The sequence below is a fragment of the Dermochelys coriacea genome, chromosome 2 (assembly GCF_009764565.3).
Source record: "Dermochelys coriacea isolate rDerCor1 chromosome 2, rDerCor1.pri.v4, whole genome shotgun sequence".
NCBI classification, from domain to species: domain Eukaryota; kingdom Metazoa; phylum Chordata; order Testudines; family Dermochelyidae; genus Dermochelys; species Dermochelys coriacea.
This window is the reverse complement of record NC_050069.1, coordinates 110,054,069-110,077,886: the sequence shown is the minus strand read 5'-3', so window position 1 is coordinate 110,077,886 and position 23,818 is coordinate 110,054,069. Positions and strand designations below refer to the sequence as shown.

Below are 23,818 nucleotides of genomic sequence, written 5' to 3'. Positions count from 1 at the left end.
ACCTGTGGCCAGTTTCACTTACGTAGTTTGTACCCCTGAATAGCAGTTTAAACTATCTCGAACCATGTCAACTTGACACTGCTCTTGCTGCCTAGGGAAGGTCTGAAGAGCAGAGGCAGAAAGTGGAGTTATTCATGGGGGAAGACGTCACCAATAGAGGAGGTTTGGAGGAGGGAGTTAAAATAGCAGAGCTCATTCCCCCTCTCAACATCTGGATGTAGGGATGGCTGAGCTTCACATCAAGATGTTGAACCTCACTGGTGCAGCCCCTCCATATTCATCTCATCTGCCTCTGTGTACTGGGTGTAGTTCTGCTAGTGCAGGGGTGGGGAACCTTTTTTCTATCAAGGGCCATTGATCTACAGAAAAAATCAATCGCGGGACACACACAGCACCATAGGGGGGGAGGGGCACAGAGGCTCGTTCCCCTAGGTTCTGAGGTGGGGCCAGAAAGGAGAGGTTCAGGGTGTGGGAGGAGCTGAGGGTTTCAGCTGGGGCTGCAGGCTCTAGTGGGGCTGAGGATGAGGGGTTTGGGGCACAGGAGGGGGCTCCGGGCTGGGGCTAAGGGGTTTGGGGTCCGGGAGCGGGCTCAGGCCTGGGGGAGGGGGTTGTGTTGCGGCTCTGACCAGGCAGTGCTTACCTCAGGTGGCTCCCAGTTGGCAGCCCCGGGGCTAAGGCAGGTTCCCTGCCTGCCCTGGCTCCGCGCTGCTCCTGGAAGTGGCCGCCATGTCTGGCCCCTAGGTGGAGGGATCAGAGGGCTCTGCATGATGTGCGCTGCCCAGACCCAGAGCTTCCCTGATCTCTCTTGCACCTAGGGGTTGCAGGGACATGTTGGTCGTTTCCATGAGCTGGAGCTGACCCTAGCTTCCTCCCGCAGGGGGGTGAGCCAGCGCTTGCGGCTCCAGCCCCACAGTGGGGTGCTGAGGCATGCCCTGGGCTGGATGAAATGAAGCAGTAGGCTGGATCCAGCCCACGGGCTGTAGGTTCCCGACCCCAGTGCTAGTGGGTAATAGGTGGATTTTTCAAGTGCCATTTCTTATACTTATTTGCGCTACACATTTGAAGTCTTTAGACTTAGGTATCAAGACAGACTAAGACTAGATTTAAATTACACTACTGAATTAATTCTGTATTGTGCTTAGTCTTCAATGCTGAGGTTTAAACAGTGTTAAAATTGAGTTGGAAATGTTTGTGTGTTAACAGTGAGCTTAGTGCTGTATAAATACAGACACTGTCTATGCAGGAGAGCATACAGTATTGATTTTTCTTCTGTGGTGCATAGCTGATGTATAAACTGTGTTGCACTGTTTGCCTTCATAACTGAACAACATTGATGCAGTAAAAATTAAATTAAATGTGCACTAATACCTTTATCTAGCCAATTTCAATGTGTATGACACCCAGAACTATGCAGTGTAGTTGTATTAGAAGGTCTAGGTGGCTGAGGTCATATCTTTTATTGGACTAACTTCTGTTGGTGAGCAAGACAAGCTTTTGAGCGACTCTGAGCTCTTCAGGTGTGGGAAAGGAACTTCCAGCATATCAGCAAAATGCAAGTGGAACAGATTGTGTAGAATAAGTAGTTCGCACATATTGTAAGGGACCGTTCAAGGTAGACACCTCTGCAGTTATAGGACAGAAGGGGGCGGGGGTTTACCGATTGTTTTAATAAGCCATAAATCCAGTGTCTCTGTTTAAAAAAGGCGTACTTGTGGCACCTTGGAGACTAACAAATTTAAGTTTATGCTCAAATAAATTTGTCAGTCTCTAAGGTGCCACAAGTACTCGTTTTCTTTTTGAGGCTACAGACTAACATGGCTGCTACTCTGAAACCTGTCTCTGTTTAGTCCGGTGATTTTGGTGTCTAGTGGAGTAATCAATTAAGCTCCCAGGCTTTTTCTTTGAAAGTATTGTGCAGGTTTCCTTTGATGAGGACTGATAGGTCAGGTATAGAGTGATCGCTTTGTGAAAAGTGTTCACCCACAACTTGTTAATTTTCAGTGTTTCTTAAAAGGAGCTCCTATGGCAGGAAGGTGTTTGGCTCCTGGTATGTGGTTTAGATGAGAACTCTTGAAAGAACACACAGAATTCGAAGCTGTATACCCAGTTCTGCCACTGATTTGTTGGAGCAAATCATCTCACCTCTCTGTGCATCCATTTTTTCCATCTCTGAATGGAGGTAGTACTTCTCAATCTCACTCTTGGAAGCTTAATTGTTTGTAAAATATTAGAAGCACGGATGAAAGGTGGAATATTAGCATTAAAAACATTTGAGGCTGGGGTAATTGACTTATGAAGAAGATTAGAGGAGTTAACACTTGGTCAAATGGCAACCTATAGGGATGTAAACAGTACACCAAAAAGAGAATGAATAGTTTGACTTCAGTTACTCTATGGAATTATCTTCCTGTAGAAGTGGCAGAAGTCTCATTGCTTGAGTAATGTTATTATTATTAATAAAAATAATGGTAGCAAATTGAGAACAGCCAAGCTGGGGCTCCATTTTGCTGGCACTGTAAGACATGAGGAAAATAAGTCGGTCCTGAAGAGTATACTGGAGGGTATAATGTAGTGAACAATCTTGAGGCAATGGACTGGATGCATCTCATAGAAATTGGAGATGGAAGAAACAAGTCCTTCCAATTATTGGTACATTTTTTTCTAATTAAAATTGTTGCACATATTAAATGCCTTACACAAGGTCTTTTCAGAAGTATTTTTCTTTGAAGATAACCTCTGAGCTGAAAATGCACTGACAATCTAACAACCTATTAAGGTTGTGGCAAATCAATTACCATTTTGTGAAACGTTTCTTCTGTTATATCTCTTATGCAGGAATGTTACTTAGCTTCACATTCTTTACTTAGAAAAAATAGAGTCAATATAATTTACCTTATCTTGAAGCAGGTTTCTGCCTTTGCATACATATGGGTGCATTATTTCTAGGTAATAACTTAAAGATCAGTTCCTTACATGGTTGTGTTCCTTGCCTCTGTTTGTTGTTTTTTTAAACTGAAAGCATCTTGGCTTCATAGTCTTTCTGTACAATGAGTCATGCTTTTCGTATTTCTCTTGAGTTTGTGGTGGATGATATCCATGTAGAAATCCTGTGACTTTATTGTTGCAGCGGAGGAGCACCAGCTGACCATGTAGTCCTCATCGCTCAAAGAAAGCATCTTGTTACATTAGTTCTTGCATATCAGCAATCTCAGGTGTATTAGTGAATGTTATAGCAGATGTCCGAGCAGTTTAAGATAAGAGGCAAACAATGAAACAGATTCTCTTTTTTATGCCCATGGAGCTCCACTGAACCCTGAAGAAGAGAATTGGCTAAATGTTACTTAAACTTAGTCATTGGTAACTTAGCAAGAATAAATCTTTTTGATTAGTGTCCTATAGCAATTATATGAAATAGTTGGGTATTTGATTTTAACAAAATTCATAACTTTTAATTTGTCTAAACAGAATTCCTTAGGACTGTAAATCAACTTTCAATAACTACAAATACAAAAAGCTTTGGATATTTCTAACTTTTGGTCAGAGGATGTATATACTTGGTTTGTGTTATCTGAATATCATTTAATTTTCAATAAAACTTCTCAGATTTTTAATAGCGAGCATAAAACTGCTTTAAGGTCCCAATCCTGGCACAAGCACTATGTGGAGCTTCATTTGCATCACTGAAAAAGCTATTACTGACTTTTACTTGCTGTCTCAGCAAGGGGCTAATGAAGCATAAATGACAGCAATACTAAGAAGAGCCTTTCAGTTTCTTGACCTAAATCTTTTAGTCCCCATCTATCCTAAATTTTTTCAGCAATTTTGCTGCTGCTAGTCTGACACTAGTGCTTATGGTGATGGAGGCAGTAATGTCATATGATGTGGTAAAAAGGCCTGATTTACACTGGTGCTTTCACCATTGCCAATGTAGATTAAAGGTAGGAGAACTGCAGATGAGTTTGTGTGGACTCAGCTTATGCATGAAAACCTTAAGATACAATTGTATAATCTTTAGTCTTTGAGTATCTACACATGTCAGTAGTTCTACTAACTTAATTGGGATTACTCATGTGAGTAAAAGTTGCAGAATTGGGCCATTAATGTTTAACATGACAGGTTTAATATTTTTTGTATTAATTTGAAAGGAGTATCTGGACAGTTCTCAGAGTAGCAGCCGTGTTGGTCTGTATTCGCAAAAAGAGTTCTATGACTTGTCAAAAGATGGCACTGTTTAACTATGCTTACACCAAAAATACCGTAAAGGATATTTTTCCTGAAGTCTGGTTAAATACATTAACATTTAAGGTTAAAAAAATACATTTTATTAGATTTAATTTTGTCACATAAAGGATCACACTACAAATGGCTTTGTGGCTCAGGGACTAATTTTTGCTTTCTTTGGGTTCAGAATTTCAAAGGCAATACCTATTATATGGAAGTAAGATTCTGCTGAGTTTCCCACACAATCAATAAAACAGAAGCATTTCTATACATTAAGCTTGTATAAATATCCTGGAAAATATTGTTGCTTTCTTAAAAAGTTATTGTTAGTTTAAATATAGTCACCAAGAAAACAAACCAATGATTGATATAGAATGTCTTCCGAGAGTAGAGAAATTTGTATGACCTTGCTTAGTTACTGATCCTGTCGATATGTTTTCATGCTTGTACCTTGACACCTTATTTTTAAAGCCTAGATAAACACTTAAATTGCAGTGGTTGCGGCATTTTTTTTCTTTATGGAGCTATATACTAAGATGCGGAGAGCATGATGGCTGCCTTGCGTTACATGCAAGCTCAAGAATTGTTCATTCATGAAAAAGATGATATCCAAATAAAGCTTACTGGTGTTAAGACGTTAGCAACGTGATTCAGCTAGGGCTTTGTGTCCAATCAGCGTGGCATACGTTTTTTTTCATAATGATCAGCGTTAGCTAGTGGTTTTTCACTGGCGTACTAGAAGTAGAAAGTACTAACCAGTTCTTTTTTACAAACCATAATGGTTTGGTGTCTTTTAATGTTTTTTGGCAAGGCAAATTTTCAGAATTTTCAGGTACGTACATTGTGAAATTTGCGTCTCTGAAGGATATGGTTTCTTTCAGCCAAGAGAGGAAGAAAAAGCTGTTGAGCTGCAGCTGCTGCTATTTTTACTTTTACAAATACTCTCTAAAGGGACTATGTATTGCAAAGATGGAGTTTATGCATTTTTGTTACCAGAATGCATGATTTTGGTGGGCATGTTTGAATGTTTTGACATTGTTCAATATATTTTCTTGCTTGCAGGAAGATCCCTGCTACTGCCAAATTTGTTTTCTTTCTTACTGTAATGTGTACATGTATTTGTGTAACTGTGTATCAGGCGTTCATGTTTTCCTTATTCAAATGCTGCTTGTTTGCATAGCTTTGTTCATATCTGTAATAGTGTGTATATGAGTGAAGTTGGACTCCAGGGGACTCACCACTTAGGCACTAATTGAAATGGCTTAAAGGTAACTAAATGCTGTCTCCTGAAAGATAGCTAGCATGTGTTTAAAATTTTGAATCTTTACTTAGAGCTCCAGGTAATACCCATTTGGAATGAAGAGCAAAAAGAGTTTAACACAGCATTTGATTTTCAGCAACTTAAAGTCAGTGGCAGTCGTACAGAGTGTTTTCTTATAGGAAGGTGGATGAGAATTTACTCTTTCTAAAGAGGGCTCAGTCTATTACTGTAAATAAAATAATAATTGCTGCCTGTATCTCTCAGATGTAGAGGACAATAAAGAAAACTTTCTCTGTATTGAAGAACTACTTTTGCCGTCTTTACCAGTAAGAAACACAAAATGGGTGTATAGCAATAAATGATTTCAGGTGTGGAATTACACTGGGCTAAATTCAGCTTTGTTACTTTACACTTGATGGAAAAAGCAAGAGGTTCAAATGTGTGAATTATGTACTAAAATTAAGGAAACTTACTGTTTAAAATCTCATTATTTACCTCTCTAAATCATAGGGTGAGGATACAGGACACTTTCATAATTACTGCTTATATAGCCAGAAATCCTGATCCCCCCACACACCAACAATCTAGTGAGTCTTTAAGCTTCAGTTTAAAATTTAAAAGAATTGATTTAATGCAGCATTTTTTTTTTTGCTTTTACAGGTTTTCACAGCCTTTGTGTTTGAAACAGTAAGGCAGCTTCTAGGACATTAATAACCTGTAGCTGATTCAAGTTAAGAATGAATTTTGCATCGTATCTGGATTTGTACAGTTTTACAGAAAAACGGTTTAGTGTCTGGAATTGCGTCTTTGGTTTGCCAGTTTTTATTCATTCTTGGTCTACAACGTTGGCCACTAAACTACAGAAATGGTGGGAGACTTGCAGGAGAACAATCTGTAGATGGGTCAACTACTTTTTTGAGGGGAAAAAAAACCTGTGGTTTAAGAAAGAGTAGTGATTTAATGATTTCCATTCTTCTTAAATGCCTGTATAATGCTAATAGGACATTAAGGGGAGGTGAATGGACTTCAGTACTGCAAATATTTAAAAAGAAAACACTTCAGTAAGAAAAAATGTTAAATTATCTGCTCTCATGGACTGAGATTGGGTTTGTTTTTTAAATATCGTAACACATTGAAAAGTTCATGCTAACTAGCAACATCTAGTATTGCTTGTCTATCTTCTTTCAGTGTGCATTTGATTAGTGTTTGCTGCACAAAAATGTGAGATCATCACAAAAATGGGATCTGGAAAAAGGAACATATATCCATTGTCTTACTGAACACATGCACAAAAAAAGGAGGTTTTAAACATAAGCCTTTTGTTTAAAATCTTAATGGAAACTGGAAGATTTTCTTAACATTTTGCAGTTAATACAGTTTACCTTTCTAAAAACAAGCACGTCTAACAAGTAAGTTCAGTCACTTAACTCTTACTTCAGACCTCAAGGACTGAATCCCATCTGTCAGGAGAATTCTGTCTATTGCTTAAAGCCTGGAACTGTTCAGCCTCTCTCGAACATCCAGGGAGTGTTAATTTCAGAAGCGCATTTCCTGTGGTACTTGGTATCAAGTTGGACTCTGTCACTTTATAGTCATAGTACTATTTCCTTCTTGCTGAAAATAGCCATAGCTTGTATAAACTTTCAGCAAGGTTGGTTCAACCCATAATTTTACTAAACAGATTCTTAAAATGAGAGAGAGAGAGAGAGAGAGAGAGATTTTCAGAAACATCACCGATACAAAATGGGATTCTTTTGTTTGCATTGAAGTAGAAATTGTATAAAGTATCTTTCACAAGCTACAATGTACTCCTCAATCCTCACAATACAGCAGTAGGGTATATACTGATTTCATTCTTCAGCAGTGGTCTAGGACACTGTTTCCCAAATTTTGTCATTATCATCCCTTAAACATGAGAATATGAGTTTCAGGAATAAACAATATAGTGCCTTCTTTGGCAAAGGCAACTAAATGCATTATAAACAAGGGAGAGCAGTCTGATGTTTTTTGTCTAGGTCATTGTTCGTTTTGGTGCAGTAAATAAGGGACCATCTACAGAGTATTGAATATTCACTACTAAAATAGACGTTTAGTTTCTAAAACCATAAGCATAAATTTTTTTGTTACCCTGCTTTCTTGAACTTGCTTGAGTCCTCCTTAAGTTAATTGGCCTTGTAATTGTTAGGTTTTTAGTGGTTAATGGTGAGCATGTAAGATATATTTTTAACAAATGTATACAATTAATGTCTTATGTATTTAAAATCAGGCTAGCTTAGCAGCGTATCAGGTATCAGCTGACCTTTCAAGTCTGTACCCGTGTTGCTTTGCTGCCTATAGTTGGACTTGTTGGGAGGTCTTAAGGTGGCAAAACATAATTTTAGAATTAGTTTGTTGACAACACTGGTCCTTTTAACATTTGTAAAGAATCCTTCTCATCATGGACTATACCATAAAGGCCCTCTGGCTCTCAACTATATTTTAGCACATGAAAACACTTCCTTTCCAGCATGTGCTACAATAAGAATGACACTTAAACCTTTGGATACCCAGAACCACAAAGCAGGAGTATTGTTCTTTGTTGGTTTCATACATATATACATATCATTTGCTGCTCGTTCCTCCAGGTACCTCATCCTTTGCAATAATCCTCTAGTCAACTGCTGTTGCAGCACGCTGCCTATGTTTGGAGAGACATAGCTTTAGTGGGATCCCCTAGTGCTACCTGCAGACTGATGACATATTTTCCTAAAAGGAAACACAGTGAGGATTATGGGAAGCCCAAAAAGGTGTGCTGCCAGTCTCTTATTTCCTATCTCCAGCGTGTTAGTGCTATATGGTGGTGTTCTTAAGGTGCTTCTGTGTCTGACTGTGGATGCTCTGTCATTACCCAGCGTCGCATTTAAATGTACCAGTGATGTCACAATCCATATGTATCTGTTTTTTATATCTTTTTTTAATGAAAAAATCTGTTACTCTCCCAAAAATTATATACTGTACAGACTGTAAATGACACTTGCATACTTCAGGAAGTATATTGATTTGGCATTGCACTGGGGAGGACAAGAGAAAACAGTTTTATTATAAACTTCGGTGGGTATGAGATGCAGACAAAACACCAGTATTACTCTCTGATTTCTCACTATTTTCACAAAGGAGAGACTTAAACATGGACTGCAGTGCTTTTTTTTATCAAATAAGCTGAGATCCTGCTTTATTCAGAAAAGGTGCTCATCTAACAAATTAAATATTTGTTTAAATAATTTTTAGTGTTGAAGTTTTGTTGTGCACACACTCTGCATTGGGAACTAGATATCTGTCCTGTCTCATTTGTAATGAAATGAAGCTTCATTTATATTACTGTTGCAGTGAGAGTGAGAAAAACCACAAATCAAAAGAAAACAAATAGTCAAAAATATTTTTCTCTTTTGCTTGTACTTGTCAAAACCAGTTCCTTCTGCAAGAATTGATAACCTGACAAACATCTAAAGCTGAGTAGGGAGTTACCTTACTTGTGCTATCCAAATGATTGGTGATACCATCAACCACTGCAGGAAAAATGCAGAAGCTTAAATTCAGATCCCAGCTGATGGTCTTTTTTCTTCTTCTAAGTCTTACTTTAAATTTATAATTTAGAAGTTGAACATGTGGTGATTATTCAATATATGCAATGGCACTGCTAATTTTGCTTTGATAACTTATGCATCTGCAGATCTTCCCTGAAAATGTGTTAGCAGATTTGCTCTTAACTGGAGAAGAAATGAATGAGATGGTCTTACAAGAGGGTGGGGACAGCACTGGTGATGTCATATTTCCTGCAGGCCATTGTGAAGTGCCATGTCAACTTGGTCTTACCCCAGTGATCAGAAATATACCGAAAAAGGTCTAGGGTACTTGCTACTGGATGGGACCCTGTGGGGAAAGGGTGGGCCAGTCTCTTGAGTTCACATAGTGATTGTGGTGGGGTCTTCTTGTGAGTAAAGAGGAATGGATGAACTCTGGAGCAGGGAGAGAAGACTTTTTAAAGATAGTCACTATACATTCTTCTCTTCATGGATAGCTCTTGAGCTTGCTGCTGCCTCACTGCTCTCTCTAGGTGAGTTCAGTGCCTCTAAAGGGATGATATTAAAGAAATCCATTGCCATCTCTCTGCTGACAGTAATAGGATGGCCCTACTGTGTTTCCTCCCATTCCTTATCCTGTCACTCTTCGTATAAGGAGCTAACAGTTTTGCTTCAGTGTCTTCACTGTGGCTATGCTGAACTCAGCTGTGGGTCACATAGAGGGGCAACAGCAGCCTTGGAAGCCACCGTTACAAAGAGTGGTGTTGTAATAGTTTCTCTTACAGGCTGTTCTCTCTGTTCCAGAGAGCTGTCCATTTCCTCCTCACTCCAGCAGCCCTAGCAAATAGCCACCTGGGTTCGACAAACCTGGCCACTGATCACAACTCCTAGCACCAGCAGGGAGGAGAAACAATGCTTAATAAGCATACTATCGTATGTTTTAGGGCATTACTGATTTCTGGTGCTCTCCCATTGTTTAGTAAGGAATATGATAACACTACATGGACACTTGATGATCCAAAAACTACACTGATCATTACTGGAATTCTGTCTATTATAGATAATTTGTAAGATTGTCTTTTTTTTTTCTTTCAAAAAAACAAAAAACAAACCCCAAACATTTCCCCCATTAATAAGGACTGAATTGATTTCTTATAATAGGTGCTGACTTTTGGCCAGCTTTTGAGTTTAGTGTATTGTCAGGAGCTCTAATTATGAATAAATCCTGTTTTGGTACTGGCTGCTTGGTGAGCTGTATGTTAAAACCCTTTTTGTCCCTTTTGATTCCATCTCTCAGGTGACAGACCTGGCTTTCTGCACCTCTGGAGGGAATCCTTGTGGTCCAGCCACTCTTACACAGTATCTGCCTTTTTTCCCTGGGACCTGTGACAGCAACTGATTTAAAATGACTTGAAAACAGCATTTTTTAAAAAAGTTTAAACAGTTTAAAAAAAAATTTTTTTAAAACAGTCGCATTTTAAGTGCCAAAGGGAACACAACATTGAGGAAAATGTTTTAACACAGCGGAGTCCTATATATATAGATTTCTTTATCTTACCTAAGCTTTTTTATCTAGCTCAGGTAGGTCCAGTTTATTCCCTTCTCTGGCTTGTTGGAGCCATTCTACTTGCTGCAATTCCTGTGTCTTCGGCTTGATCTACACTAGAAAATTAAGTCTGCTTATATGTCACTTTGAGGTGTGAAAAATCCATGCCGCTGAGCGGCACACTGATGATCGGTTGGTGCAGCTATAGAGTTTTAAGTGCAGACACATATGTTTGTCTCAGGGCTGGACTACACTGGGGGCAGGGGAGTCGAACTAAGATATGCAACTTCAGCTACGTTATTCACGTAGCTGAAGTCGAAGTATCTTAGTTCGGCTTACCTGGCCGTCCTCATGGCAGTGAGTTGACCGCAGCGGCTCCCCCGTCGACTCTGCTTACTCCTCCTGCCACGGTGGAGTACAGCTGTCGATTCGGGGATTGATTTATCGTGTCTAGACAAGATGCGATAAATTGATCCCCGATAGATCTATCACTACCTGCCGATCTGGCAGGTAGTGAAGACGTACCCTCAGTGTTGGTGTCAGCCTCAGTCTGTTGACAACCCTCTCAGTCCTCCTTCCTGAAGCCAGCATTTTACAGCTTTAGGATCCCCTTCGATCCTAGATTTTGGTCTGGGAAGAATACTCATTGACAGACTATCTGGAGCTGGATGGGGGTATGGGGGGTGGTATCCCCAATAGTAACTTCTACATTGTTTCCACAAGGATCCTTATATTTGTCCATTTTATTTCTGTTGCGTTCTCCCCTTAGCCACTTGCTTTGATTTAACTCCTGGCAGTCAGGCAGGTTAAGAACAACAAAAACAAGAAACCCGAAAACGCTACATATAATTCCCTCATTCTGCACAGGCACAAAATAGTTTGTGTAGCCAGTCCTTTTTGAAATGTGAAAATTCAATCGAACATAGTGTAAAGTGAGATTGGGTGAAATTGTTAATGATCTTGAGGCAGTACATAAAGATTGTCTGAATAAATGTAATGTCCCAAATGGAGAAGCAGTCTTCCTTAGGGCTTCTCAATTGAAGTGGTAAGGTAAGCTGCCTTGAAAATTGTTGGTGGCAGTCAAGTCTATTTAGGAGTCAAAAGTTATGAGTCCTTCCAAGATGATGATGAAAGATGCTAAATTGGTTTGTTCTTAGTTGGAGGCTTAGGACTGTTAAAGGTTGGTTCTAGCATATCTAATATTTAGGTTACAAGGCTATCTCTGTTTGAGCTGTTTTTGGGAGATAACCCATATTGAACCTTATAACCTTGTAATTTTAATAAGTATATTACTTTTACCACCCGCTAAAGTAGAGTTGGAATGACTACTGACCTGAAATGAATGCACAGATTTAGTATAAATACTGCATGTCTGGATACAGACAGCAGTCTTTCATTTTGACATGCCCATAGTCAAAGTAAATTAATGTTTAAAACCTGAACGCTTTAAGTTCAGCCAGAGAGTGCATTCATCATAATCCTTCAGAAGCAATTTAAATAGAAATGAGAGTGCTTTTTTTATCCTTTGTTTACAATATGCATAGATAGTTTTCAATTTTAGTGGATAACCAGACTTATTTAAATTGGCAGTATCCTTTTTTCTAGTTTTCTGAAATTTCATTGTGAATGGTATTTGGTGCGGGTCCAGTCACTAAAGGATATATGGATTTTGCATGGGACAATTTAGCATCCACTATGTGTACGTTTTTATACATCTCAAATAATTGTTGCAAGAAGTCTGAGTGTCCCGTTCTCTCCCTCCCCCCCCCTTTTACCACAGTGCCTGAGGCTGCATAGTGTAGAATCACTGTAGTGGGAGATGGCACTAGGGTACCTTGCTTGCTGCTCAGCAGCCTTGAATTAATTCCCCTCCGTCCCCACCAGTTTATCCTTTCACTTGAAACATTGGATTCCTTCAGCCAGGTCCATGTATATATTACCTTTGCTTTGGAGGATGGCCAAAGTTTGTGTATGTGTTTGGGCCTCAGAGCGTAGGATGCTATGTTTTGATCTTCATCAATAAAACCAACCACACATGTAAAATTCACCCCAATGCTCACTACTTAATGGAGATGCAGGAAGAGTTATAGGTTACCTGATGGCAGGTAATTATTTTGAGTCTGTATCAACTTTGCCGTCACCTGGCCACTTGCACACACTTTTCTTTTCAGAAAATAATTTATTACAGTTGACATTAAAAGAAAGTAGCCTAGGAGTCCCATTTCTACTTCTTTATTGTGAATACTGATGCCTATTACTGACTGAGCCCAGTGCAACCTTTGTATTGTTTTTTCTGAATTGTGGTGTTTGTGTAGCATTTCATCAGGTACCTACCATTGATGAAGACTTACGCTATGGAGAACTGTAGAGCACCTTAATACTTCATTATCATGTCATGTTTTAGGTTATGTCATCACTGGGGGGAAAAAAAGGCACGTGTTTTTTACATTGTTAGCTTTCTTGATGTAAAATTCTAGTGGAGACAAAGCACATGTCGTTTTTATCTTGATCTAGCTAGTTGGTCAACCTTATATCCTTCATCAGGGATTTTCCTACATCGAGGTAAAACTACATTGCCTTGTCTCTACTAAGACTTTACATCTTGCTATCTCCGTATAAAAACGCATCTCTTCTGCTGTGAAGGAAAATATTTTCATAGTAGTCTTTTTGTTAAAATAGAAGACAGCTTTCTATTCTAAGATCCATTTCTAAAACACTTGCCTGTAGGGAGGGTAGAAGTTGATGGGGGGAGAAAACAGCAGGAGCCCTGCAAGACATGGAGAGGGAATGAAGGAGGTGATGCAGGGGTTGAGAGAGGTAAGGTAAAAAAGGATGGGAGTAGGGAACTGAGGTAAGGATACAGGGACTGGGGAAGGAAAAACAGTTTTTTTAATCTGTATTACGCTTCAGCGTTTTTTATTTGGAAAATTTCAAATGTTTAAACTCCTTCAGGTGAAAATCTGGCCCTAGTACCTTTGTGCTTTCTCTCATGCTGCCACTCAGACTTGAGAGGACCTTCCCAAAAACATAAGCAAAGCTAACACGTTATCCTCCTTCAAATTCCTTCTTGGCTATTAAGCCTACAAAAATCTTGACCAACTAGGCCACCAGTGTGCTAAGATTACTTCTGAGGATGCCAACCAATACTGTCTCATTGTTTCCTTGTGCTCCCCCATCTGTCTGTCTGTATCAGTATGGCTGTTGTCTTTTATTTAGATTGTAAGCTCTTTGAGGCAGGGAGTGTCTTTTGTTTTATGTTTGTTCAGCAACTAGCATGGTAATACAAATAAAAATATTGAAGTCAATGGAAGTTTTGCTGTTGACTTCAATGGAATCAAGTTTTCTGTGTGGATTAAAGCTTCTCCCCTTTCCTTACATTCCCCTTCACTGTTCATGACTTCCACTTCCAACCTATGTAAAACTTCCTTCTCCACAACTGCTGTCATCATAATGAAGTCTGCAGTACTTTACCTTCTTTGATATCTTTTTATGAGATCTGTTGGAGTTTATACACTAAACTACTTTAAACTTTTGGTGCTCATTCAAAATCTGGGAAATTGACCAACTGTTAAATAGAAAATGTTAACTGTGGGTGAGTGAATGTTCGTCATACAGTTAACCAAAAAAATCTCAATTTCTTTAAAACATATATTGGAATATCTGGAAATGAACAATTAGGGAACTGAATCAGTTCCTCACTTCCACATAATCCGTCATCACTCATTATCATCATATCTGACTTATGCCCATCCAATTTTAAAGTTTCGCCATAAAATTTGCAGAAATTTATTCATGGATCAAAATAACAGATTACCTGGAGATGGTAAAATGTCATTTTTTTAATTTCACAAGACCAATTTCCAATATGTTAAGTACTAACAAAGCTTGGAAACAATTGATACTATTCACTGTACCACCACTTCTCTGAAGGTACTATTTTCTCTAGAGTCTCAACTTTTTAAAATGAAAGTCTTTCTCTCTCATGGCTGAAAAGAAATTCTCAAAAATGTGAACTGAGACTGAAGCAATAATGGTTTGTAGAGAGGCTGGAATGGTAGCACTCTGGTGTGTGAACTTCCTGTTCATCTTTGTGAGGGGTTAACTCATATGACCAGCAGTGTTTTAAATGTGAACAGTATCTATTTCATTCCTCATGTAAGAAAGTAGAGAGAGAGTTGGAGTAGGTGCCATTTTAGAGAGATCCCCACTTATTTTTTTTTCCCCTGTCAAGGAGGAGCCAAACCCAAGGAGTTTAACAGAGCCCAGTGGCAAATTCAAGTCTTAAGTGGAGCTGAGCTCAAGTAGCCCTTTTGAGCCACAAAATTGGACAATTGACTGTGAACAATGTCTGTTTTTGGCAACTCACACAGTGAGAACTTACTTTGTGTGAAGAACTTAGAAGAGTACCACCACATTTTTTCCATACTGACCCCTGAATACTAATGTGTAGGAAACATTGCTCATTACAAAGGTATTTGTGAGGTAGTTACTATTTAACAGGGATGGCCAAACCGTGGCTCGCAAGCCACATGTGGTTCTTTTACAGTTAAAGTGCGGCTAGTGGCGCATCCCCCCTGCTCCATTCTCCGCCTAACAGACTGGGGAGTAGAGAACTTGGGGCTTCTGCCCTGCGGCAGGGTGGTGGGGCTAGAGGCTTCTGAAAGATGACTGGTGCCTCTTGAAAGTGGGGGGGGCACAATTTAAAGGTTTGCCCCCCCAACATCTTGAGTCATGCCCCCCCAGGCATGGCACCCTCTTATCCCCATCGGCCCTTCCCTGCAGTTCCCAAATTTTAGCTCCCCATGGAGAGGCAATGGCAAACAGGTGAGAGCTGCAGGGAGGGGCTGCGGCTTTAGCTCTGTGGGGGAGAGGCAGCAGCAACGTGGCTCTCCCTGAAGCTCTCACCTGTTTGCCGCTGCCTCTCCCCATGACCGCAGCTCCTAGCTTGCTGGCTCCAGCAGCTGCCTTGCGGAAAGGGGGCCTGGCAGCGCTATGTGACTAAGCAGGGCCAGCAAACCCTGGGAAAAAAATCCCTCCCCCCCATGTCGCCTTTGCTTTTGCCCAGCGGGATAGGGTCCTTGGGACTTCAGCCCTGCAGGACAGGCCTGCCGAGTTGCAGGGCACGCCCGCCGAGTCTTGGGGCTTTAGCCCCACGGGCTGTCCCTGCTGGGATTTGGGGCTTGAGCAGGGCAGAAGCCCCAAGCCCCAGCAGGCACTGCCTGTGCAGCTGGAGCCCTGAGACCTCCTTCCCCTCAGAGCTGAAGCCCGGATCCTCAGCAGGGGTGCCCTGTGGGGCTGAAACCCCAAGCACCGACAGGCATGTCCCGGCTCAAACTTCTGAAGATTGTCGTATGTGGCTCAGAGGGTCAGTAAGTTTGGCCACCCCTGCTATATAATGTAGTTGAATACAAACTTAAAAAGTCTACATTTAAATAAACCCACTGCACTATATAAACAACATGCTTCAAAATAGATCAATTGTTCATGAAATGTTCTTCTCCATCATTCTACATATTATTTACTCCAGATTTAATGTGCTATTTTGAATCAACAAGCTACAACCAACAGCATAGTTCCATTCATGAAGAAAACAAGGGACAGTTAAACCAGGTGGACAGTGTAAATTGGGTGGTGTATTAATGAGCGACAAGGTTATATCCAAGGGAAAACTGGTTAGATCCTTTAACTGTCAATTTTCAGATGATCTGACGCTTTATTAAAGACATGGAAGTTTTGTGAAATTGTAATATTATTTTGGGGCATGAGCTTGACTCCAAGACGCTTTTTGGGTTTTAGCTCTTCTAATGAAGTTTTGTGACTAGGCATTATACTTGTGAGCAGGTTAGTCTGTGTTTTTCTTGTATAGTACTTTTGCTAGGATATTTCTTTTAAATGAAACAGCTATTTTATGTTAACATTCGATTTGACGGAAATAAACTTTCCATCTGTTTATGGAAAATAGGTTACATTTAATTCAAACTGCATCATTGTCTAATTGGAGATGATGCGCTATGTTGTTACACATGCACTACAGGAATTCTTGGAATGATAGAGTATTAGAGACTAGACAAAGAAATCGGGAGCTAAGAATTCCCCTGATTTTCAGATCTGGCTCTGCAACTGACTCCATTGTGGCCTTTAGCAAGGCACTTAGTTGGAATTTGAAGTGATTTGTTATAATTATCATAAAGATTCATTTTTAAATGTTGATTTTAAGTCCACTGTTAAATGAACTGAAAATATTGTTTTGAAAAATAAATTTTAACTTGTTTGTGTTTACATGATCTTTCCTTACAGTGGTATCTACTTGGGCTTGAATTTTCTGGGTTCTAATTTGCTTCATGGAGCCATCTGTCTTTCAGTTTATAAATGTTGTTTTATTTACATGTTGTAGTGACTTAATCCCTAATCAGTTGTGATCAGTTATGTCTATGGGGCTCTATTTAGGCACAGGATCCAGGCATGCAAAGCTCATTGCAATATTGAGCTTGTACTATTTTTGTAATTAGATGAAGTGGTTAGGATATCTTGCAAACAACACTGCTGCTTTCCTTTGTGCTCTCTGTTTGTCTGTGTAAAACCAAATATAGTTGCTTGCCTCAGAGTTGTTGAGAGGATTAATTAGCTAATATTTGTATAGTGCTTTGAAAAATATATTAAATACTTAGTATTAAAAATGTACACAGTTTAGGTCTTTTAAATGGGATTGTTTAACATATTTTGGAAAAAAATATTTTTTCAAAAACTTAACATTTTTAGCCAATTTCTCCTTTGTTCTCGACATCAAATGAGCTATGCATTTGAACAATTATTTTTCTTTTGTATAATTTTAAAAAACATTACTAAGAGGAAGAATATAAACGGCTGAACAATTGTATTTATCTCATGATAGTTATTTTTGAGTTCACTGCAACTATTTTCTGTACTTTTTTTCTGAAATGCCAGATAATGGTCATTACAAATACATAATTGTTAATATCTTCCTGTGGAATAAAATTTCTGCACAATAGTAACTCAGAGTTCTGTGTTTAATAAATGCCACTCGCTGTGTCTTTGCCATGGTCTGGCAAGCATGACCTACATTAAAAAGGCCCTGTGGGTCTGTCTGGTGCATCATTATAGGCTTAGTTTCTTGTTAGCTTCCACTTTCTTGGGAAAGTTTTGGTACCATTGTAGTTTGCAAATGAATGGTGGCCAGCTGGAGTAGAATGAGGAAATTAGCTAACTCTGGTTTAAATCCTAGTAAAAGGCTCATCAGTGGTGCATTTTTAGACACACCTCTGTCTTTAGGATTGGGAAATTGGGAGTGTATTTAATTTTATTTTACTGAAGGTTGGCATGCTATGTATTGTTTTAATAGCGTCCATGTAAATGCTCCTGTCCACAGTTCATATACCAAATCCAGTTTAAGGAGTCCAGTGTCAATAAATTATCAGAGCTTGTCTGCACTGGCACTTTATAATGCTGCAACTTTCTCGCTGAGGGGTGTGAAAAAACACCCCCCAAATGCAGCAAGTTTCAGCGCTGTAAAGCGCCAATGTAGACAGTGCACCAGCACTTGGAGCCATGCCCCTTGTGGAGGTGGTTTTTTTTGTAGCGCTGGGAGAGCTCTTGTGTCGCAATTACACAAACCACATTAAAGCGCTGCTGTGGCAGTGCTTTAACATTGCCAGTGTAGACTAGATCTTAGAAACCATCTCAAGTTCACTTCCCAAGCCAGCAAAGTGAGTGTTTTCCTGGGATTAGGAGCGACTTTCTCCCATTTTCTTCTTCAATGGGAGCAGTTTGCTGTGATTGAAAAAACTTTATTTTCAATCTAACCAATACTCTTTGAATTTGGAATGCTGTTGAAACAGACTGTGCAGTTTGTCCTGCATAATTCGTATTTACTTTTCTTGATATCTAACTTGCTTAGTAGTTAAAAGGTTAAGTAGTTCAAACAGTAAGAAAAAACAGTGTTGTGTCAATTTTCAACTTCTGCTATCAATAAATCATTGCTGCAGCCTCTTTATCAGTTGTTTGCACCAAAAAATAAAGCCTGTTACAATTCTGTCTGAGAGGACCATCTGCTACAGTTCCCAGTGTTGTCAGTATGATAAGGGATAAGCTGTGTAAACACTGGTACCACAAAAAAAGGCAGGCCCCATTTAGGGAGGAAAAAGTATGATTTGGATTTGGGTTGATAACTGCTACAGAGAAGTAGGTGACTTTTTCTCAAAGTCTGTCAGGGCAGACAAGCAATATATTTAACTTGAAACCCAAAAAGTAGGCTCTGTTTTTTCCACCAAATGCATCCGATGAAGTGAGCTGTAGCTCACGAAAGCTTATGCTCTAATAAATTTGTTAGTCTCTAAGGTGCCACAAGTACTCCTTTTCTTTTTGCAAATACAGACTAACACGGCTGCTACTCTGAAAAAAGTAGGCTTATTAGCCTGACTTGGTCTTCAGACTACCTTCTACAATTACCTTGATAGTTTGAACACCTACACGTAGAAAATATGCCCCTCTTTCAGTGGAATTACAAAGTATCGTAGATTTTTCATATAATGGAAACCTTTAAAACAGTGCTTCTCAAACTTTTGTACTGGTGACCCCTTTCACACAGCAAGCCTCTGAGTACAACCCCCTCTTATAAATTAAAAACACTTTTTTTATATTTAACACTATTATAAATGCTGGAGGTTAAGCACGGTTTGGGATTGAGGCTGATAGCTCATGACTCCCCACATAACCTCGTGACCCCCTGAGAAGTCCTGATCCCCAGTTTGAGAACCCCTGCTTTAAAATATAAGATTTGTTTCAGTTAAACATCTCTCTTTTTGCTGATTAAATACGATTTGAATGAATGATTTTATGGTTGTTAAATTTCAGTTTTTCCCAAATCAGTTCAGTGGTCAATTTGGCATGACTAGTAGGCCCATGTAAACAGAAACTGCCAAGGAGACAAGTTTCCTTTCAAAATTTGTAGCTGTTCCTCCTACCCTATATAGCCGGTGTCTTGGAACCCTTGAAAGGGCTTTACTCTGATTTCTCAAAGAATGAATTTAGTCACCACAAGGAGAATCAGTCTTTGCCTAGATGACTGCTAGATGCTGGGACAGGAGATGAATTACTTGAACATTGCCCTGTTCTGTTCATGCCCTTTGAATCATCTAGCACTGGCCACTGTCAGAAGACAGGATGCTAGGCTAGGAGGACCCTTGGTCTGACCCACTATGGCCATTGTTATGTTCTGACTGAAGTCTAAAACATTTGGAGTGGCTGGGTCATTACACATATTGAATCTATTTCTACATTTTAAGTATCCTCACACCTTCTTGTCAACTGTCTAAATGGGCCATCTTGATTATCACTACAAAAGTTTTTTTTCTCCTGCTGATAATAGCTCATCTTAATTAATTAGCCTCTTTACAGTTTGTATGGCAAATTCTCTGTATGTGTGTGTAATATCTTCTTACTATATGTTCCATTCAATGCATCCGATGAAGTGGGCTGTAGCCCACGAAAGCTTATGCTCCAATAAATTTATTAGTCTCTAAGGTGCCACAAGTAGTCCTGTTTTGTTTTTGTTTTTGTTTTTTTTTTATTTGGAGGATGTCATGCATCTGGAATGAGTCGATTATCACTGTTTCATTGAGTTTATGCAGAAAGGGAAGGTTACTTGGTGCTAGTTGGAAGGTCCACTGTCTCCACTGCTTCTAATAATCTGAGGGATAAGGATTCATTTCACAGGTAAAAAGAAAAGTAGTACCTGTGGCACCTTAGAGACTAACAAATTTATTTGAGCATAAGCTTTCATGAGCTACAGCTCACTTCATCGGATGCATTCAGTGGAAAATACAGTGGGGAGGTGATTTATATACACAGAGAACATGAAACAATGGGTGTTATCATACATACTGTAAGGAGAGTGATCACTTAAGATCAGCTATTACCAGCGGGGGCGGGGAGAGGGGAGGAGGAAGAAAACCTTTTGTAGTGATAATCAAGGTGGGCCATTTCCAGCAGTTGACAAGAATGTCTGAGGAACAGTGTGTGTGGGGGGGAATAACATGGGGAAATAGTTTTACTATGTGTAATGACCCATCCACTCCCAGTCTCTATTCAAGCCTAAGTTAATTGTATCCACTTTGCAAATTAATTCCAATTCAGCAGTCTCTCATTGGAGTCTGTTTTTGAAGTTTTTTTTGTTGAAGGATAGCCACTCATAGGTCTGTAATTGAGTGACCAGAGAGACTGAAGTGTTCTCCGACTGGTTTTTGAATGTTATAATTCTTGACGTCTGATTTGTGTCCATTTATTCTTTTATGTAGAGACTGTCCAGTTTGACCAATGTACATGGCAGAGGGGCATTGCTGGCACATGATGGCATATATCACATTGGTAGATGCGCAGGTGAACGGGCCTCTGATAGTGTGACTGATGTGATTAGGCCCTATGATGGTGTCCCCTGAATAGATATGTGGACAGAGTTGGCAACGGGCTTTGTTGCAAGGATAGGTTCCTGGGTTAGTGGTTCTGTTGTGTGGTGTGTGTTGCTGGTGAGTATTTGCTTCAGGTTGGGGGGCTGTCTGTAAGCAAGGACTGGCCTGTCTCCCAAGATCTGTGAGAGTGATGGGTCGTCCTTCAGGATAGGTGGTAGATCCTTGATGATGCGTTGGAGAGGTTTTAGTTAGGGGCTGAAGGTGATGGGTAGTGGCGTTCTATTATTTTCTTTGTTGGGCTTGTCCTGTAGTAGGTGACTTCTGGGTACTCTTCTGGCTCTGTCAATCTGTTTCTTCACTTCAGCAGGTGGGTATTGTAGTTGTAAGAATTGTAAGAATGCTTGATAGAGATCTTGTAGGTGTTTGTCTCTGTCTGAGGGGTTGGGCTCAGCTCTTCCAGGGCATCCAGAATCTCTAAATGTTAAATTTGGTGACATTAGTGGTGAGTTATCCATTCATTCCACTGTTGACACTGCTGCTTTAGATTCAGCAGAATTACTCAAAATGTGATGATCTTTTCTGAGATAATGTTGAAAACTCCTTGCACTGGAAGACTAAAATGTAGTGTATAGGATCTGGGTTAATCAGGCTGCTCATTCAGAGTTATTCCACTACTTTGGAGTTTCATCTACTTATAAATCCTTTGTCCTCCTTCATAGATGTGGCATAGGGATTGCACACACTCATTGTGAATTGAGTCATGGAATCAGTCCTTTGCCTGTGGGTTTCTGGTCTCCTCTCATTGTGCAGATCATCTGCAAATGAAGGTGTCTGAGGATTATACAGAGGGTGAGAGTATTGTTCATGATCACTTGTGACCTAACTACTCGATGGTATGATGATTGTAATAGTTCTCTAAGGCATCTATCCTGGTCTGGTTATAGTTGTAATAGCCCTCAGATCTTTCTGGAATCCTGCTAGATAAGGTGGTGAGAGTAGACCTTCTTTAAAGATTCTTTGACTAGCTGTGAGGATTGAAATGCTCTGGCCTCCTTTATCAGTAAAAGGTAATTAAGACATTGATATGGTGCATTCATTGTGCCCCAGTCTTCTTTTCCATGCCAAAGATAAGCTCCAGTGTGAGTTCACTTGAATGTGGAAGAGGCAGGAGCTATCATTAGGTTGACTATGGATCAAAATTGCAGGAAGAAAATTTTTGACAGGGATCAGGAGGATGTGTGAGCCATACACAGGCAGACTTTTCAAGCAGGAACTTTCTATGCCAGGTTTGACTATTTTCCCCACTGCAAATTCAAATGGACTCTGCACTGTCAGTATGTGATAGGAGTGGGACCAAAACTGGACATGTGTGACTCCTTTTGGCTTACTCCTGAGGGCATTCTGCACCAAAAAATAAAAAATTATGCGCACAATAGTTTAAAATTCAGTAAAATTGTGCAATTTTTTTTGTCAATAAATAAATGCAGAGGCTCAAGCATGGCAGTGGAGAGCACAGGCTACTGGCTGCACAAAAGTGGGAGATCACACTGCAGCCACCTCACCACGGGGACACAAACTTAGTGGTGAGGCTGCACCCGACCCTTACACAATACTAGGCATGGGCCTGCCCCAGAAACACCCTGAGCCCCTTCCTCTCTGCATCAGGCACACCAGGTGTGGTCAGGCAGGCTCAATCAGGCAGGATCCAAGTGTGGATGGGCTCAGTGTGGGGGGATCCATGTGTGGGGTGAGAGGATTCTATGTGAGACAATCTGTGTACAGGCAGCTCAGTGGGGGTCTCGGTGTGGGGGGATCTGGATGCACAGAGGCTTGTTGGGAGGTTCCAGGTGCAGGGGCAATGGGACTCTGCAGGGGCTTCTAGGTGAAAGTGGTTGGGGCTCAGCGGGGGCGGGGATCTGGGTGTGGGAGTCTCAGCAGGGGGTCTGGGTGCTGGGGGAGTGGTGCTTGGGGTGGGATCTGGGTGTGACTAATTGGCAGTCAGTGGCCTGGGGGTCTGAATGTGCTTGGGGTGGGGTCAGTCAGGGTGGTGCAGGGGGATGAGGCTCATCAGAGTGGGAATTTGAGTGCAGGGAGCTCAGTGGGGGGAAGTCTGGGTGCAGGGGTGGAGGTCCAGAGGCAGACGTATGGGTGCACCAGATGCAGGGGTTGAGGTTCAGTGGGGTGGGTTTCAGGTATTGAGGGCTAAGTGGGTTCTGGATGTACGGGGTGGGGCTTGGCAGGGGTGTCTGGGTATGGGAGGTCCAGATGCAAGGGGGTTGGGTGGATGTGAGAGCAGCTCCCTACATGGTGACCCCTCCCTGCACAGCTGAGGAGCAATGGGGGCAGGCAGCAGGGAGGATGCTGAGTTTTCTGCAGCTGGGGGAGGTTTCTGGGGGTGGGTCTGACACAGGCCTAGCCACTCCTTTCAGGGGAAGAGGAAGTTCCTTCCTTTCCTGCCTCCAGCCCAGCTGGGATTAGCAGCTGATCCCGGCTAAGGGTAGGAACCACTGGCTGGGCTGTCCCCAGCCCTGTGGTGATTTACCTCTCTGCTGGCTGTTCCAGGTTCCGGAAACAGCTGTTCCTGTGCAACTAGGGAGTGGTACGGGGTAGCAGCCGTGTTAGTCTGTATTCGCAAAAAGAAAAGGAGTAGCTCACGAAAGCTTATGCTCAAATAAATTTGTTGGTCTCTAAGGCGCCACAAGTACTCCTTTTCTTTTTAGGGAGTGGTACGTGACTGCTCTTGCAGCTCCCCTTTGCTTCCTGGTCAGAAAGTCATTTTTCTGAGGGGAAGCAAAGAAATATATGG

General features: G+C 40.7%; 1 protein-coding gene across 1 annotated transcript in view; it reads left to right on the top strand.

Annotated features, from left to right (window-relative positions):
• The window catches only part of CDKAL1 (CDK5 regulatory subunit associated protein 1 like 1), a 618,432-nt gene that overhangs the window by 32,634 nt on the left and 561,980 nt on the right, over window positions 1-23,818 (top strand). The window contains 2 exon segments of the mRNA XM_043508315.1: window positions 6,369-6,376; window positions 6,738-6,783. Of these exon segments, the coding sequence (XP_043364250.1) occupies window positions 6,369-6,376; window positions 6,738-6,783 (54 nt within the window).